The following is a 19,532-nucleotide window of genomic DNA, read 5'->3' as shown; positions in this document are numbered from 1 at the left end:
TTCTGGTTAGATTTTGTATTTATTTACTTATTAATTCTGGAATGGCCCGTGAACTCTTAATTCTTGTACACTTCAGATAAAGCTGCTTACTTAAACAAGTATGTAAAATTATGGAATATGAAATAACTCCATTTGAAAAAAGAAGAAAATAACTCCCCATCTTAACTATCTCACAATTGACGTTCTTTAATATCGACGATTATGTGGAATGTAGTCAACCTGCACGTAAAACTTCTGTACCTCTAAAAACCCAAGTTTCGTAGTCAAAATGTTTTGGCTTCTATAAAACTTATCGAAAATTTTCCTTGCTGATTTAACTATGAGATTAATATTTTTAGTGTTGATTGCTAATATTAATATATAGAAGCTTCCTAATGATGAGGACCTTCAAATCATAAGTTTTACCCTAAAGCAAGTGACTTGAGGATAAAAATGTAGTACTAGTATTTTTATTTTATTTTATCGCTCTGAGAAGGTTTAAATTCACGCGAGCCCAAATTTGGAAGCATGTAAACTTGTGTACTTACATGTGATATTTTAAATTGCAAACTTAGATGCTATGCAGGACTCTAAAATGACAATAAAAAACTACACTATCATAAAAAATGACTCGATTAATAGGATGTTTGAAGTACTTTTTACGTGTTGACTCGAGCGTCCAGTTAATAGAGCCTCATGCATCCAAAAACGTATTTTTTTTTACACTTTAGAAGGGCATTAATTTTTCGCCTAATTTTCAATTAAAGTATTTGACTATGTTGGTTATTTTTTATCAATAATTCGTTAAATTATGATATTATTATCTAAAAATATTGTTATACCTAGATTGGTATATCAATTTTTTTATATTTTTCACTCGTGTATTTTATATTACTCGTTCATATTTATATCATTTTAAATTATTTTTTATGTTTTCTAAAAATACAATAAGAAACAAATTTGGACAAATTGGATAAGATTGGTCGGAAAGATCCGAATCCCCAAATGATTACAAAGTTGGATCGGGTTTCCGAGAAAGACAATCTTAAGGAACCAAAATCCCCGCTGTATTTACCCGAAATACTCTGGTCCTTCCACTTCTTACTCAAAAATCAAAATTTGACTTTCCATTTTCAGTTCTCTCCAACGCTCAACAGATTCAACTAGGTAACTTTCATATGCTTCAAATATACTGCAAAAAGTTTTTTTTTTCATTTTCTCTGATGCATTTTACGATTAAGTATTTCGATTAATACAATTTTGAGTTTTCTAGGTTTAATCTACATAGGCATTGTCTCGTATTTGTGTAGGATTCATAAATGTGACTGCTACAGACTGAATATAGATTGCAATCTCTATAACCTAGCTGGACTGAGCTTGCTCCATTTTGTGTTGACCAAATTCTATTTGACTGTGGATATATTGCCTTTCCCCCCTTCCTTTTGGGGAATGTAAACAGTTGTTATTAAGAAAGATTATGAGTATAATTAGTGTAGCGTTGACGAAATCTAAAAGCAAGTACTTTTTAAAGTTTATCTTTTTTTAGTATTTCAGTCTCCATATTTGGATCCGAGTTGGATCTGGGATTTGAAGTTTATGGGTTACTATAGCGACTTTAAGTTAATATACAATAACAATCGGGGTTTGCAGTTGTTAATATCAAATGTTTATAGATTATATTTAGTGGATTTCTTAATACATATACAAGGTCTGGGCAAAAGATATTGGGTTCATGCGAACCCATATCTTACACTAGGGATCCATCCTGATTTGGATGCATGTTTCTACCACTGAGTTGGGTTCTAATGACACTTTTGTAACTAATGTAGCCTCACTAGTGATTGCATGAGAATTTTGCAGAAAAGTTTCTAACTGGTTTCATGCTTCCGCTTTTATTGCAAGTATGCACTATTAAACTTCAGTTATACCCCAATGTTCTTCATTGGAACTTGGTTTAATGTTATTGCAGGACCTTCCTAACATTGTTGTATCCCCTATTGAATGAAAAGGATGCATAGCAGTAGGATAGTTATCCAGGCATTGCCTGCCCCTGGGGCTCCAGACTACTGGGATGCTGAGAAGGGTAAGTGTGGTACTAAACTGAGAAAGCTGAATAGCAAAGCTGCTTTTAGCAGAGGCCATCATAACAAAAACGTTGATGACCTCATTCCCTGGCAGGCAAAAAGAATGAGAAACAAGCAAAATAGGAGGGTATTTTGTATTGGTAATGCTGACCACGTGTTAGGAGCTCCATTGAGGATCATGGATCAAGAAAAAAATTCACATCTCTGGTCGTCTGAAAATATCAAATCAAGTACAAAAGTAGGAAGTTGCTTCGCGGACTTGTGTGCATGGAAGGTAAAGAAAAGAAGAAGCATTCTGGAGAGCAAGTGTAATGCCTCGGAAAATAATGTAACTACTTGTGAACAGGCAAATGCTGCTGCTATAACAGGGAAGAATCTTTTAGATAAAGGTAGAAGTTCAGAAATGGGAGTTGCCACATGCTATGAAGGAGATTTGGTGATGAGCAGTTGTGAGATAGGGGCATGTCTGTCTAAGAATATATGTGATGGGGCAGAAAAAACTAATTGGAACAATCCCTCTAAGTCTACTGGTGCAGATCGTGATGTGGAAACTTGTAGTGATAGGTGCGGCAGTGACAATTCTAAGGATCACATTTTTGTTACTTTGGAGTCGAAGTCTGTCTCTGAAGTTGAAAATCGGGATGAGACAGTTTCTAATGTAGGCAATACTTTGACTACTCAACGTGGTAATTTTGTTGAGGTCAATAATGCTGCAATTGAGATGAGGGATCTGCATAGACACCCAAGGCTGGAAGTGCTGATAACTTATTCCAGGAAGAGGAGAAAGAATTCTAGTGCTCCCGCAAGCAGTTTATCATCTATCATGACGGATGCTGCCTCCTCTTTTCCAATTATAGAAAACAAAGCAAAAACCGCCAGCTCAAACCACTACAAAGTGTCTTTATCGTATTGCTCTGATAATTTGCCTGAAGAAGTAATTACTGGAGACAGTACCTTGTTGACGGGTGTGCAACAAATGCTATTAGAGAAGACACCTGGTGACAGTTCATGCTCTGAAGCTTGGAATAAAAAGGAAATAATACAACTTGATGATCAGAAAGAGAACATCAGCAGTTCAATGGTTTCTATCAAGGATGAGTGTCCAATAGACTCCAAAGCAGAAAATTCTGAGCAGGAGAATAGAAATGAGACAGATGCCACTGTGAATGTGGCATATGAAATTGAATCTACTAAAGAGATTTCACATTGTGCAAGGTCTTGTGGTCTTGGGGCCTCCAACGACACTAATAGTATGATCACAACCAATGAATCCTTGAATGGGGAAAGACAATCAGCAATTGAAGACAGCCCTCATTCAAGAACGAGTGCTTTTGTAGATGGGAAGACTCAAATCACAAATATGGCTATCATCCCTCCATTGGGTGGAGTGCTTAATGCACCTTCTACTAAGAAGCTTCTTGTACTTGATGTAAATGGATTACTTGCTGATATTGTTCCGGTTCGTCATGTTCCATATAATTTGAAAGCGGATATCATTGTATCAGGGAAAGCAGGTAGAGTTGGCCAACTTTTTATTTTGCCTTTTAGTTTTTCTTTCCTTTTAGAAATTATTCTAACTGGGTTATATCTGCTGTGCCAGTTTTTAGAAGGCCTTTTCTTGACGAGTTTCTGCAATTCTGCTTTGAGAGATTCAATGTAGGTGTATGGTCATCAAGGATCAAGTACTCTTCAAACTTTGCTTACTCACCATAGTACGTTTATTGGATATATTCGGTAGTTAAAATGTAGACTCGTGTGGTTATATCTGCCCCGTGTATGTTGTTGAAAATTTTGCAGGAAGAATATGGAGTTGGTTCTTGATGTTCTTCTGGGAAATGCCAAGCACAAGTTGGTCTTTTGTTGGGTATGAATTTTTTGCTTCTCATAGTCTTTCATGACGTGGTGCTTGTACAAGTGCTCAATTCTTGGTGTTCATAGCAGAGGACTAAAAGAAAATTTGTGATTCTTGGACTTTAATATCATTTGAAAAAGGGAAAGTGCATGGTGACAATTAGTTGTAATTTCTGATTTTCTCCCAAGAATTACTAATGCATGGTTACATAGGTGGATATCATGGGGAACCTAGGAATTCCTGCCTTGGAATTAGAATCAGACTCAAGCTGAGAAAACATGAGTTATTGGTCTTGTTTGTCTAAGCACACATACTATATTTCTCATCTCAAAGGATAATTTGAGGATTCAAATCCATATTCTACTTCATTGGACTATAGAAGAAGGATTTTCATTCATGCCCAATGTGAGTGATTGAAATCCATAGATAGTGATTAGAAAAATAACTAGATATGATAATGAAGCTTGATTGTTGCACTACTTTGTCATATATGCAGACTCTTTTGTTTGCTGATGCATGGAATTTTGAATTATCAATCCAATAGGAGTCTCAATCCTTTTCCCGCTCATTTCCAGAGCCAATAATTGAATTGCTCTAGATATAAATTAGTGGAGGGGTGGTCAATTTTTTTTTTTGATAATGGTAACATGTATATTAAAAATAAACAGCACTAGGGTAGTGCCAAGCCATATTTACAAGGAACAAAAACCAGCTATGACAACCTAGGATTACAGTGCACCTATCAGGTCTACTAAAGATTCTGCCTCCTCAACATAACTTTCTTTACACCAGAAATGAAACAATAGTAAACACTTCATCTTGATTTCCTGTAAAGAATTGCTTCTGTCTTCAAAAGTTCTTAAATTTCTCTCCTTCCAGACTGTCCACCATATGCACGCAGGAACCAATCGCCACCATTTCTTCTGTTTCACTATATCCCCATTATAATTCCAACACTTCAACAGTTCACAGGTGTTAGCTGGCATGCTCCATTTAAGGCCCGCAATATTAAGAAATAGCTGCCACAGTTTGTCAGTAAAAGGACAATGAAGAAACAAGTGGCTATTAGTTTCTATAGCTGAACCACATAATAGGCATCTAGAGCATAGCTGAAAACCTCTTCTTCTCAAGTTCTCTTGGGTTAGACAAGCCTTTCTTGCAACTAACCATGAAAAGCATACCACCTTGAAAGGTGCCTTTACTTTCCATATATACCTCCAGGGCCATTGTTCTAACTGTTGGTTTGAACCAGCAATTATAGAGTGCGGATTTGACCGTAAAATTCCCACTCCTGCAAAGGTTCCAATAGAGTTTATCTTTAGTTTCTCCAAGACCTTGGAAACGTTCCAAGATATTAAATAAATCCACAACCCTCTCTAATTCCCAATCATTCAATGCCCTTCTAAAAGTAACATTCCATCCTTGCTGACCCTAGGCATTGTCTAAAGTTGATGCAGGCGATGTTGCAATGCTGAAAAAATTAGGAAAAAGTTCTTTGAGAGGACCATGTCCTAACCAGTTATCATTCCAGAAAAGTGTTTTCCTTCCATTACCCACCTTTATGGATGTATTATCAGCCAGAGTATTCCAGTGAAGTCTGATCGACTTCCATACCCCAATCCCATGTGAACTGTTAACAATGTTAGAGCACCATAGTCCATTTTGTCCATACTTGGCACGAATGACCTTTCTCCACAAAGCATTAACCTCCAGATTGTACCTCTAAAGCCACTTCAATAGTAAACTTTGATTGTGGGCTTTAAGATTCCTAACACCCAAGCCCCCTTTGTCTTTGCTTGTGATAAGGGAATTCCAATTAACCAAATGAATAGTTTCCTTCTCTCTGTTTCCTTGCCATATAAAGTTCCTTCTTAGTGCATCAATTCTTTTCCTTACCTTGCTTGGTAAGGGAAACAGAGACATTACATATGTAGGCAACGCATCCAAGACACTATTAACCAATATCACCCTTCCACCCAAGGATAAATACTGGCTCTTCCATATTGACATCCTTTTTTCACATCGTTCAAGAACCCCATTCCATATCTCCTGCGATTTGTTCTTGGAGCCTAGAGATAAACCCAAATATATAGTTGGTAGAGAACCCACCTCACATCCCAGTATAGCTGCTAAGGCCTGGATATCATCTACTTCTTTAACTGGGAACAACATGCTCTTCCTCCAATTTACATGGAGCCCTGAGACTGCTTCAAATATAACAAGAATGACTCTTAGAAATTTTAGTTGGTCTGCCTTTGCCTCACAAAAAACTAAAGAGTCATCAGCATAAAGAAGATGAGTGATCTCCACACTATCTCCCTCCCTGTTTGAAGCTTTAAAACCTTTCCGCCAACCATTGTTGTTTGCATTTCTTAACATTTGGTTCAATCCTTCCATAGCAAAGAGGAAAAGAAAAGGTGATAAGGGATCCCCTTGTCTCAAGCCTCTCTCCGAAGGAAAAAAGCCCTCTGGTGAATCATTCACCAAAATGGAAAATCTAAAGATATCCAGTTGATCCACTTCCTACCGAAACCCATATCCTGAAGAACTTTGAGTAAAAAGTTCCAATTAACATGATCATAGGCCTTTACATAGAATTCCAGGAACCTGCCCTTTAAGTCTGGAGTCCACACATTCATTTGCAATTAAAGAAGCATCCATGATTTGCCTGCCTCTTATGAAGGCCATTTGATGCCCATTCACTAGCTTGTCCACCACTTTCTTGAGCCTTTCTGTCAACAGTTTGGAAATGATCTTGTAAATGCTTTCTATAAGACTAATAGGTCTGAAGTCCTTGAGTTCCTTAGCTCCACTTTCTTTGGAATAAGGGCAATGTAAGAAGCATTGAAACTCTTCTCAAAATATTCATTGTTGTGGAAGTTCCTGATGGTCTGGATGATATCTTCTTTCACAGTCTCCCAACAATTATGGAAAAACCCCATAGAGAAGCCGTCGGGGCCCGGTGCCTTGTCAGCTGCACATAGCTTCAAGGTCTCAAACACTTCTTGTTCTTCGAACTCACCTTGCAACAATTCATTATCTTCCTCTGTAATGCTGCATTCACCTTGGAAGTTAAAATCTGGTCTCCGATTTCTGTTTCTGCATATAGTTTCTGATAAAAACACACTATCTCGATTTTAGTTCCATGTGGCTCAATAATTTCTTCCCCTTGAACCTCCAGCTTATCTATATGGTTAGCTCTTCTATGATAGTTGGCAATTTTCTGGAAAAACTTGGTATTTTTGTCACCTTGTTTCAGCCATAAAGCTCTAGATCTTTGTCTCCAAGCTATCTCTTCATTCTTTGCAATCTCCTGGAATTCCATGTGCAAGCTTGCCTTCTCAAGTAATTCGGCCTCATTTAACGGTCTTTGTTCCTGCAAAAGATCCAAGTTTTGAATTTGATTCAAAAGCTCAGTTTTCTTCCTCTTCAAGCTCCCCCCATTAAGCACATTCCACTCCTTTAATTTAACCTTCAACATTTTTAGTTTATAAGCCAGAATATAATCTGGCCTACCAGTGATCTCACATGAATTCCACCATCCTGCCACCCTCTCCTTAAACCCTTCCACTTCCATCTACCAATTCTCAAATTTGAAATAAGATTTTGAGAATTCCCATTCCCCATATTTCAAAGAAATAGGGCAATGATCAGAGACAATTCTAGGAAGAATGGATTGGTTAATATTGTTAAACTCCTCGTCCCACTCAGCTGAAAACAGGAATCTATCGATTCTTGAAGAACAATCATGATTGTTCCCCCTATCCCAAGTGTACCTACCTCCCAATAAAGGAGGGTCAACAAGCTTTAGATCTTCTATAATTTCTGAAAAATCCTTCATGGCTCTGGTAATACCCCTGCTATTCTTCCTTTTAGTAGCGTATCTAGTAGTGTTAAAATCGCCACAAACCACCCAAGCACCTTCACAAACTCCTCTAATCGCACCCAGCTCCCACCAAAGCTCCTCTCTCTCCCTTCTACCGTTTGAGGCATAGTCCCCAGTAAGGAACCAAGAGAAATTCCTATTCAGAGAAGAAATTTTACAGGAGATGCAATGTAACCCTGTATTAACTAATTCCCCGGCCCACACCCTTTTGTCCCACATAATTAGAATACCTCCACTCCTCCCATTGGACTCTAAACTTACATAGTCTGCCCATCTGTTGCTACACAAAGACCTAACCAGCGCGCCGTACTCCCCTTCCATCTTTGTTTCTTGAAAATAGTAGATATCTGCTCTCCATTCTTGCATTAAAGATTTTATCACCCTTCTCTTTTCAAAGTCATTCAAACCCCTCACGTTCCATGAAATAATTTGTACCTTCATCAATAACTGATAGAGTTGTTTGTCCCCCTGCTCTTTGATCCGCTTTCTTTGAATTTGATGCCAAATTGTAGATTCTTGACTTCATTCATCCCCTTTTGTTTTGGGGTAGATAGGTTAGAACCACTAGTTTCCTTTCGCTTCTCGTGCCTTTTCTTGTCCAATTTCATGAACAGAGACCATGCCTCCCATTCGCATCCCTGAAAGTCCACCCCAAACTGCTTGCTTAGCTTCATAACATTTCGGTGAACCCATAAAGAAGCTTCTAACTCCGCCATCTGAATTTGAACATCTAGCGGTTGGACATCTTCAATTGGCCAGTGTTGAGATTGTTCCACTCGAATTAATTGTAGCCCAGAATTTTCTTGGTTTTCTACGCCCGTTCCCTCGATATTCGGCCCTGTTTCATGGTAGTTTTCTTTATTTCCTTCAGAAATTCGAAGAAGATTTTGATTCTGATAACTAACATTAGCATCTTCTTTTGCAACCTCGACTGAGTCTACCATTGCTACAGAGTCGCATGACTGTGAAGCTTGGATAGCTTCGATCTCCACGAGGAAAGAATCCACTATATTCAGTGGTATGGGCTCTAAGGGAGTGATAGAGCTCAAAATTTGGTCTGGCCCAATTTCCTGCCTTTGGGCCCGACCCAAATCCGATTCTTTAGCCCCAAGAGACGGATTATTTAACACTAAATCTTCCACGTGCTCAGCGTGCCCTAGCAACAATCCCAATTTGGAGTTAGATGACTCCCCTTGTTCTCCCCCATAACCAGTCATTACAAGGCTGGACTTTTGTGGGTTACTCAAAAATAAATCTGGCCCAATTCCTTTCTGCAATATAAATGGCTTTTGAACCATGCCCAAACTTGAGTTTTTGGCTCCAGAGTTTTTTCCGGCAATAACAGGAGCCTCCACGTGCTCTGCATGCGCCTTTAGTTGTCCAATTTTAAAATGTGACACTTCCCCGTGCTCTCCCACGTGACCAGCCACCCTAGCCCCTATATCTTCTGCCACCAGATGTGGCTGAACACAGACCATAGCGCTAGACTCCCTTTTCGCAGTAATCCTCCGATCAACAGTCACCGTTGGAGTTGATTCACACCAAATTGGCATGGAGAAAACCAGACCGTCATTTTCCACTTCAATGCATTTGGGAATTTTGTCAATTGGCCCTCTTACTCTGATTCTTGCCCATTTCAGATGATTTCTGAGAAGGGTTTCTTCTTCTGTTTCTACCCATCCGCCGCATTTCGTCCCTATCTCCTCCATGACCTCCTTTGACCATAAATGCAAAGGCAAGCCGATAACCCTAATCCAAAGAGACTCACTAACGAGACCTGCCGGAGAGCAGCTAGCCTCCGGCGACCACCAAATCAATTTTATGGGTTCTTGATCTTCTTGTTGGGAAATTCAAAAAGAAATTGTTGCTCGTTTAGGTCATAAATCTGGACGCCGCAAGGTAACTTCCATCTATCTGCGACCCATCTTCTTAGTTCCGATGTAGTGGGAGCTTCTGTCTTCCCAATAAAGGATCCAACCAAACATCTGCTGAGAGTGTCATTATCTGTTAGAACAACAGATTCAGGGATGCTGATACGCTGACTTTGATGTACGAAAGTGATATTCCCCTGCTTAGGTTGCCATTTGCTCTGTTTAATTGTTGTTGCATATGTGATCTCCTGGGTTTGAGGATTCTGCACACCAACGTTGGCTGTGTTTTCGAGGATAAACTTCTCAATTTTTGCAGCTATGCCTCCCCATCCTTTGTTAGGAGACAGTTCAGGAATTATAATGACTGATCTCCTCTCCCCTTGAACTGTGACAGTACTTATGAATCTACCGTACCTGTTGTACTTTTGAGAACAGAAGTAGTTATGTAGATGATCAGTTAATTTCCAAGAATTGTACTTATTTCCTCTGGATGCGGAGTTGCGGACGCCATGTGCATTAAGTCGCAAATCCACAGCATTGCCTTCCTACTAACTGTCATTCTACGCATTGAATTCCTTCTCCTTTCAACCCAATCGTACAACCACCTTTCGGAAGCAGTGAAATCCTCAGAAATGTCAAAGGATTTGTCCCCAGACGTGAAAAAAATCTTGTTAGCACTGTTACCATAATCACGAACCATGTTTTAATCAAATGAGACTAGAAGAAGGCTCCCGCTTGATTGCCATTCTTTCAAGTTACCTTTTCAAGGCTCAAATTCTACGATAGTTGTCACCCTTCCCTTTATATGTCCGGTTAAGTTTTGGGCCTTCACGAATGGGATGAGTTATTGACCTTTCATAGTGTGAGAAAATAAAGCAGCTAAACTCTTTTCTTTGCAAAAGAAAATGAGTGTCTTGGAAAATTTAGCTGGTTCAGGATGGAAACAAGTCCCCATGATTGCCACGTAGCTTACTGAGTATTCTTTCATTAATTCTCCCTTGCCCTTATTCCTCAGTGAAACCAAATACCTAGGAATACATATGGTGCCAACTTCCCTCTGCTGCCTTACTCTACAACCTAATACTTTTTGGGCTCCAGTTGAATTCCTGAGAACTACATTAAGTCTGCTGCTTGGCTTGTGAATTTATGGTTTTACCTTATTGCAATAGACTGGAGTTTCCAAACTAGTGGCTCATTCTCTCTTGGATAGTTATTTTAAGATTTGGTAACCTAGTTGGATAAACACTTTTGATTGAACATAGTTAATGTTTGTGGCTCTACCCACTCGATTGATGTATGAACTAACATATGGAAATGTCCCGTTCCTAATTGTCAAGTAAGATCGAGAAATACTCTTTTGTTCCTTTTTTTTGTTTTCTTCTCGTTGGGAGAATATAAATGTTATGTTGGAGAAGTTGCTACTTTCTATCCTGCCTTCTTTTTTTCTTTTCAATTCTTATTATTTTGGTGTTCTTTGTACACACTTATTTGTTTCTCTGTTTGCTCTTTTCATTTATTCATTTCAAAGTAGCATAACAAACTTGAATCTTATGTAGGATCAATCCCACTGCACTGATACAGGTTTTCCTGTTGTTGGGAAAAGGAGGACTAAGCCTATTATCTTGAAGAAGCTTAAAATGTTGTGGGATAAATATGAACCAGATCTTCCATGGGAGAGAGGTGAATATGATGAGTCAAACACACTTTTATTGGATGACTCCCCTCACAAAGCATTGTGTAATCCAGTGAGTTTTAATCCTTTCCTCTTCCTGGGAAATTTATTTTTACTGCAGGACTAAAAGTCAATAAGTTTGAACTTACATTTTCGTTTTTTCAGCCAAATACAGCAATATTTCCAAATTCATACCACTACATGGATGAGAAAGATGACTCATTAGGTGAGTTCTGTGTGTGTGTGTTTTCCCTTGCAAAACTATCACAACTACAAGGGTAGGTGAGTCAGACATGTCAATTGTAAACTTTGTTTCTTGGGCTGCTTCATTGAGAGGCTGGTGATGTTTGTACCTCATGAGTATACCATGTGTGTTTACGGATGAAGCATGCAAATTGATACTGAACTCTGTTACTTGGAAATTTTTTGTGCTTTCATTTTGTACATGGACTTTTTGCTATAGTTCCTGCCTTTGCTTCTCCAGGTTTCATACTTCCGATTATATGTTTAGTTAAATTGCTTTACACTACTATATATGACCGCTTAAACGGTTTGGGTCATTCCTATTCTGTATGGGGTAGAGATACCGCTCTGTGATTGTGGTTACCCTCTTTGTGTATGCATGGCATGAATTGTATTCTATCCAACTCATGCTGTTAGAATTTATGTAACTTCATTTTGTTTATCTGCAGCAGGGCCTGGGGGTGATCTGCGTGTTTATCTTGAAGGATTGTCCATGGCAGAAAATGTTCAAAAGTATGTAGAGAGTAATCCATTTGGTCAACGACCTATCACTGAGAAGAACGTATCTTGGCGTTACTATCGCAAGGTTATTGATGCTGCGACATATTTACAAGAAAGTGGTACTAACAAATTCTCAACTTATAGATGTCGATATTGATGGAAAACTTTATTTTAGCAACGTGTCTTTTGTATAAAACCTATAGTTGGCTCAGTAGCTTTTTGATTGATGTTGCTGGGACACCAGCCTTACTCCAATAGCCAACAGCGTAGAATATTTGGCTTATACTCAGCCGACGCATCTAGAAACAGCTTTTTGCACGGCATTTTGCATATACTTACCTCATACCTAACCCAAATGACTAGTTATTTTTGGCCCAACCAAACTATTTAGGAAGCAAGTTGTAAATCGTAGGGCTAATTTTTGTTGTAAACCTGTACTAGTCCTTGTGACCATGCTATTAATCTGTTATGTATTGTATACAGAAGTAATAGAAATATTCTTACTCTTACTGATCTTTGTACGAGTATCTACTTTTGCTCTCATATTAGTAGCTTCTTTATGCATCCATAAAGTCCCATAACTGTAATTAAGGAACAATGCAAAAGACTAGATGGGCTGCTTTCCAGCCACACCTCATGTGCCTCTGTCGCCCCATTGATAACTCTCACCAGCAATGCCAACAGTGTCGCACGCACAGACAATGCCGCGCGCACAGATCCTGATGCCTTGCCAGCGCCCAGCTGCAGGCCCATTCCAACAGCGCCTCGCGCACAGACCCTGATGCCAAGCACCAATGCCCAGCTGCAGGCAAATACAACAAGTGTCGTGCGCGCCAACAGCACCGCGCGCGCAGACCCTGACCCACAAGACAAAGTTGTTGCCATTGGACTTGTTTCTACCTTGTAATAAACTAAGTCATTTTCATTGTAATTATAGAGTAGTTTTACTTCATTTTCATTCAGTGTGTTTCTCTAGCTTAGCTAGGTCAAGTCATGTAACTTTGGTTTATTTTTTTAAGCATTATTAGGGGGTATCAAGCAATCAAACATTTCAAGCAATCATTTCTCTGTAATGGGGTCTCTCCCCCTCGACACTGCATCTTTTTGTATTAGCTTTCATTCATTAATATAATCACCAGCTTTCATTCACAATTGCTCATTTCAGTTCTCTCAATTGCTCATGACATTGGTTTTCCTGTACGACACTAACAATCTAGTCTAGCGTACGGAGGGGACCTCAGTTGGCGGACAACAACCGTATTGACATCAGTTGCTTAGCCTTACGTTGCCCTTCCAATGAACATCAGGAACATTGCGTAGAAGTTGGTATCAGAGCCTAGGCTCGGCATCGGACGAGGGAACACATTTGCCATTACCACCATTTCTGACCACGGTGAATAATGGGGAGCACATCGCGTCCCTAGAAGAGACGGTTGACGTATTACAGCCCATCGTGGATACGGTGCCTGATCTAAGCACCAACCTATTGCAAATATTGGACGACCTGGACCGCAGAATGCGGCAGGCCGAAAATGACATAGCAAACATCAGTCGCGACTCTGAGAAAGACCGATAAACGATAGCCATTGAAACTGTCAATATTCATGGCAAATTCGAGGACCTCCAATAGGAGCGTGCCGAGGATTTAGCTCATCGGGAACAGAAGGCAGACAGACTAACTGCCATGTAGTTAACCATAGACGACTTGACAGGCCAATTCAATGTTGTCAATGCTGCCCTACAAAGCCTGCTTCGAGGAGGCGAAAATCACATCAGGGGTGCAACAAACACCGCCCCATGCCACAAAAGCTAAAAATTCTGGAGCCAAAGCCATACGACGGATCCCGAGATGCTAAAGAAGTGGAAAACTTCATCTTCGACATCGAACAATACTTCAATGCCGTGGGCCAGTTGGAAGAAACCAAAAAGGTAGCAACTGATGCCATGTATCTTCAAGGTGATGCTAAACTCTTGTGGCGGGTCAAATACGAAGCCATCAGAGCCGGTGAAGATACTCTCCAGACATGGGCAGAATTGAAGGCAGCTATACGCCTGCAGTTCTTTCCCGAAAATGTGAAATACAATGCAAGGAGAAAGCTACGGGAGCTCCGCCAGACCAGGGTAGTGCGGGAGTGCGTGCGAGAATTCTCCGCACTCATGCTAAACATATGCGATATGGGGGACAAAGACAAGCTCTTCGCATTCATAGAAGGTTTGAAACCCCATGCCCGTACAGAACTACAAAGATAAAAGGTAGATACCCTGCCCAAGGCGATCTAAGCTGCAAAATGCCTTGGCAATTATCACATGGGAACTCAGAATGACAAGACCCAACCGCCTGTCCGATGGGGATACAACGGGAGCCATCCTAGCAATGGTAGCCCAAGCAGAAGTGGGGGAGATCAGAGTACATCCAAAACTAAGACTCCTCCCTCAAGCAGCAACAATGCTACATCCATCAACAACAATCAGGGGAGGAAGCCCTCTTCAGAATGCCGTCATTGCGACGGGGAACATTGGAACAATGAATGCCCATATACAAAGATCAATGCTCATCAGACTGTTGAGGTTGAGTTAGACGCATCAGACACATCAGACGCAGAACAAGCAGGTTCCTTCAATGCAATTGTGGGCTCTATCTCAGATGTTTTTGCGAGGACCAATGCAGGTTCTCCTAAGAAAAACTCAGGCCCAATCACCAAGAAAGGGAAGGAAAAGATGGACGAGAGGCGTCCTACACAAGCGAGGACCCTAATGTTCGTCGAACTGAAAGTGAATGGCAAACCCATTCGGGCATTGATAGATACGGGTGCTACCCACAACTACTTGGCTTCAACTCAAGTAGAGCGCCTTGGTCTAGTTGTGCGAAAGAGTAAAGGACGCGTTAAGGCCATCAACTTACCACCCCAGACATTGGGTGGAACAACCAAAGAAGTCCCCGTGGGCAGTGTGCCTTTAGATTCACAAGAACTTAAGGTCTTTTAATCTATGTTTTGATGATCTAACAAACTTTCTGTATAGAACCAGATAAAGGACCTGAAGCATGCTTGGTACAATCATTATCAAGTTAATCAACTCAAGATAATCTGGGCAGTGTGCCTTTAGATTCACAAGAACCAGATTAGGGACCTGATCCCTTGGTGTTCACCTGACAGAAGAATAAGTCAACTATACAGCTAGAAAGCAACTGCAGAAAGTGACTGCCTGCAACTGTACACGCGACAGTGCAACAGACAGTGCAACAGTCGCTTCCCATTGGGAAAAGGCATGTACTAACCAAGAATTGACATCACCATGGTGTTGTCTTTTGGAGTATAACAACCTGGTGCAAGGCACAAGACAACCACTTGAGCATTTTCAGCGATATTCTTTCAAGTGCTAAAAACACCTCTCTCAAGAACAAAGCTGCTGCAACCTCAAGGACCGGATCCAAAGATTGAAGATATCTTAAGTCCTTAGGTTTGTCGAGTCTTTGTTATTTGTTCTTCATTGTAACTCCTATCTTGATTTATTAGGAGCTTTGTTTTAGGAAATTCAAAATCATAAACCATCTGAGTTTGTGTCTTGGCTAGAGTTAATCGAGTTGTGAAGTCTTTGTAATAGAGTTATTACAAAATGGCTTGTAATAGAGTTGTTACAAGTTAGAGAGTGATTAAGTCTTTGTAATAGAGTTATTGCAAAGTGTCTTGTAAGAGTGTTGTTACAAGTTAGAGTGATTAAAGTCTTTGTAACTCGAGAGTGACAAAGTGTCTTGTGGTAAGAGTATCACAAGTTAGTTGAGTTGAATTCTTTGTAATGGAGTCATTACAAAGTGGCTTGTAATAGGTGTTTACAAGTTAGTGAAGTTGAAATCCTACCAGAGTAGGTCGTGGTTTTTGTCTCATTGAGTTGGGATTTTTTCACATAAAAATCATGTGTCTCATTTACATACTGGTTCAGTAGTTAGCACTATGGGAACTGATATAGTACCATATCTCTATACAGTTTGGTTTATTAGTATTTTCAGTGGAAACTCATAGAGGACCAGGTACTCTACAGTTGGTGGACTCAAGTAAACTATCACATGTTGGAGGAATATCTCCGCCACTTTGCAACCGGATCACAGAAGCATTGGGTGAAGCTTTTAGATGCTGCTCAACTGTGTTTCAATTCTCAAAAGAGCCATCATACAAACAAAAGTGCTTTTGAAATTGTTACTGGACAACAACCGCTTCTCCCGTAAACGGTGAATGCATCAACCATGCCGAAATCTCCTCGAGCTGGCAACTTCTCGAGGGAATGGGAGCACAATATGGGGATAGTTGTCACGATCCAAATCTATGGGCCACACGAGCACCTGGTACCTTACTACCTTAAAATCTTGCATCGTATCTTCTATTTCTTTCATAACCTCCCTTCCACATAGGTATAATTCGCGTCTATAACTTGAAGCTCTATTATAATACTTGCAGCTCTGGTGCATATACAATCCGGTGAGAGCTTCGTACTGACTTTTTATAAGGTTGGTACTTTTCTAACTAGCTTTATCGTAGAGCCATTATAGAATATGGCTACTGTACTATCTCTCTTGTACCCTTGATATCTGAGATTAATCCTACAATGTTCTCAATCACAAGGTTTATAATTTTCTGGGTCCAATAATCAGATTCCTGATTTACTTCGTTGATGTAACTCTTTAGTTTTCTCCTCCTTTTGATCAGCCTTTATGTCGGCTTAAGCTCTCTTCCGATCTGCGGCTCATGGTATTAGTTATTACTTTAGCCCTTCATGGATGCTGTGGAATATCCATGATACAATCTTCTAACAATTCAATTCTTTGTCCATGACCTGGGCTCAATTCTTTCTTTTAACATATACTGGAATCTTCTATAGCTGTATGATTGTCAACATATATGCTACATGGATAATACTTAGAACTCTTAGGTGCGTTCATAACGTAACTAACTCTGGATCGTTGATTGAATAATTCCTTTCGTTCCTTCTCATTTTTCTTTAATCATAAGTTATTATTTTTCCTGGTCTTTCTGCCCCCTTGTTGCGTGCATACTTAGCTTATTTTAGTTTCCACGCATACCAGAGTTTTTGTGTGGCTCATATGATCTCGAATATTACTTTTGATTTTACTTCCCGTTCATTAGCCGTGGTAGGTGCCACTTTCTTTTGGAGTGCTTGCAATGTTGTAGTGAGACTATTTTTACATGACCATTTCCTATTTAGGTGAGCTTAGGTTGAAGCCTTCTTCCTTATTTCCTCAGTTAGTTTTTTTGTTGTAGTACTTAGGGAGGACCCTCCGACTCTTGTAAAGATGCGAGCTTATTACATCGTATACTCGACGAACCTTTTGACGTCCTTCCTTGCCTATAATTATCTGTATTTACTTACCTCCACACCCTTATGCTTGTAGGGCTTCTTCTAAATTGATATTTTGACTGTCTTCCAGCGACACTCTCTTTTATTCCCATAACATTCATACGATACCTTTAACTACTCCAACTCCTATTTGAATATTTCTTAAGTATTACAATGACATTACTGCGAAACTAAATTCACTATATTGGGTTTTATTATGTTTATCCTGCACGATCTGCTGACTCGTCTTTAACCTCATGTTTAGCCATAACTAGGCTCTTCCCGAATCAATTACTATATACTTGTTGGCCCATTCTCATATCAATGTTTCTTATAATATTTCTTGAGTTATTTCCTTTGTCTTAACTTACGTCTTACACTGGCTCTTTATTTATGAATCGGGCAGGGACCCTTACTTCCTTTCCTTGATGCTGTATTTGCATAATATTCTGGAATCGTAGCATATCTGTAGGCTTTGAATAAGTGCAATCTCCTTTTTATCGCATTCTTCCTTTACCATTCCATAATTACTAGAATCACTTAATTTTGACTTAACGCCACATCACACCATATTCCCCCCTTTAGGGGAATACTGAGAGTTGGAGCTACGTCGACCTACCTATAGATATTTTACCTCTTCATCTTCGGAGTCCTTTCATACCATCGATGACCCTTACTCGCCTTGCGGTAATCCTTCTATACCAAGGATAACAATATTCCATACTTGTGATGGTGACATTTAGTGTAACTAGAACATACATTCCCTTGAGCTTAACTTTGCTCACATTGCTTGCTTTAGGGAAGCGTCTTCCTGAATGACCATTCTCTGAATTTCTCATGAATCTTCTTCTGTTGTCCATTCTATTATCGCCGGAACGCAATATGAAATCTCTCAGTCCTTAATTCATGTTTAGTTTGTCTTGTTCACCGGCCCATGCTGATTTCTATTACTCTGGGGTTTAACTCTCCCTCCTAGTAGTCGCGTTGGAGTCACGAGCTTATTTTTGAAATGAGGATATGACTTTATGGCCTATATTTTTTTGTTGTCTCAAGGCCGATCACTTCTCATCCTTCCCTTCCCTTAACTATCGACTTTATAATACTTTTTCTTTCTTTCTTTTTTCTACCATTGTCATTAATGTATCACATCTTACTCATAATGCTTCATTAACTCTCTCCTTATTTCCTTGCTAATATTTTTGTCTATCACTTTATTCTGAAAACTTCAACAAGACATTCTTTTACTTTTAGCTCCCCTTTCTCCATCCACTGGCTCGTCGGATTGCTTAACGTTCTCGCTCTACTAGGGATGAGAGCCACACTTAGGTAATATTTATCAATTCAAGGCTTCCAGTGCCTATCTTTGTAGTACTCATATCTAGTTGTACCATTTTAGAGTGCACCATCTGGATGTCTCACAAGGAAATTTATTAGTACTTTTGCAATATCTTTCGGAAACGTCAACTAATACAAACAATCCATCCACCATTTTGGATTACTCTAACCCCAGCCGAATTTTGATATCTCGTCCTTCTCTTAAACCATATATACTAGCTCCTATAGGGCATAACTGAGATCGGTGTGGCCAATTGTACATACCTTTGTTATTGTTGAAGATAACTTAAAAGGCTTATATTCCTCTGCCTAAATTGTATATACTGATAATCTTTATTAATTGGGCGCCTCGTACCCTTCTTCATCTTGCTTCTTTTGCTTCTTGAAAATTGTATTTGTCTTCTTAATTTCTCATTGCTTTCATCATAAAGGTGGATAGAAATTCTTGCCTTAAGGCGCTTTATCAAGAGGCTTATACGTCTTAGTATACACATGATCTACTGAAGACCTTACATTTACTAATCATAAGCATCATGAAAAATCGAGTTCTTCTGACTCAGCTCTTCCATAGTTATATTGAACCTCATACCACCTATCTTTCTGGATGTAGGCATCGTCGTATTATAAATAACATAGAGTTTAGGAAATTGAGTTCTTACAACTAATCTCTACCACACGATCTAGAGTAAGAAGAAAGAGTGACAGTCCTAAATGCCCTGTAGCCTCCTGCTTATAAGTGTGGTGTACAACACACCCATAA

The 19,532-nt window shown here is 39.5% G+C and overlaps 2 protein-coding genes across 4 annotated transcripts; both read left to right on the top strand.

Annotated features, from left to right (window-relative positions):
* The first annotated feature begins 1,007 nt into the window (after positions 1-1,007).
* On the top strand, positions 1,008-12,597 carry LOC104241897 (uncharacterized). 3 transcript variants are annotated; one of them, XM_009796860.2, is made up of 8 exons: positions 1,008-1,146; positions 1,949-2,062; positions 2,158-3,577; positions 3,664-3,745; positions 3,861-3,927; positions 11,229-11,417; positions 11,510-11,570; positions 12,037-12,597. In XM_009796860.2, exons 2-8 carry the CDS (start codon positions 2,051-2,053, stop codon positions 12,243-12,245), a joined length of 2,040 nt encoding a protein of 679 aa, XP_009795162.1. In that variant the 5' UTR covers positions 1,008-1,146; positions 1,949-2,050; the 3' UTR covers positions 12,246-12,597. The 3 variants fall into 3 exon arrangements, with proteins under 3 accessions (XP_009795162.1, XP_009795161.1, XP_009795160.1); XM_009796859.2 differs by having other exon boundaries at positions 1,009-1,146; positions 1,949-3,577; positions 12,040-12,597; XM_009796858.2 differs by having other exon boundaries at positions 1,009-1,146; positions 1,949-3,577.
* A 1,288-nt stretch (positions 12,598-13,885) lies between these two features.
* Positions 13,886-14,338, top strand: LOC138871898 (uncharacterized). The gene has a single exon (XM_070149820.1). It carries the CDS (start codon positions 13,886-13,888, stop codon positions 14,336-14,338), a length of 453 nt encoding a protein of 150 aa, XP_070005921.1.
* The last annotated feature ends 5,194 nt before the right edge of the window (positions 14,339-19,532 follow it).

This window comes from Nicotiana sylvestris, chromosome 6 (assembly GCF_000393655.2).
Source record: "Nicotiana sylvestris chromosome 6, ASM39365v2, whole genome shotgun sequence".
NCBI lineage: Eukaryota > Viridiplantae > Streptophyta > Magnoliopsida > Solanales > Solanaceae > Nicotiana > Nicotiana sylvestris.
Note: the sequence above shows the minus strand (reverse complement) of the source record. Positions and strands in the feature narration are given on the sequence as shown.

Excerpts from the sequence above, each read along its gene's own strand:
- LOC104241897 (XM_009796858.2), top strand. The coding sequence starts at position 1,981 with ATGAAAAGGATGCATAGCAGTAGGATAGTTATCCAGGCATTGCCTGCC. Across the intron at positions 3,578-3,663 it reads CATTGTATCAGGGAAAGCAG|TTTTTAGAAGGCCTTTTCTT; the intron begins GTAGAGTTGGCC and ends CTGCTGTGCCAG. Across the intron at positions 11,418-11,509 it reads ACAAAGCATTGTGTAATCCA|CCAAATACAGCAATATTTCC; the intron begins GTGAGTTTTAAT and ends TCGTTTTTTCAG.
- LOC138871898 (XM_070149820.1), top strand. The coding sequence starts at position 13,886 with ATGCCACAAAAGCTAAAAATTCTGGAGCCAAAGCCATACGACGGATCC.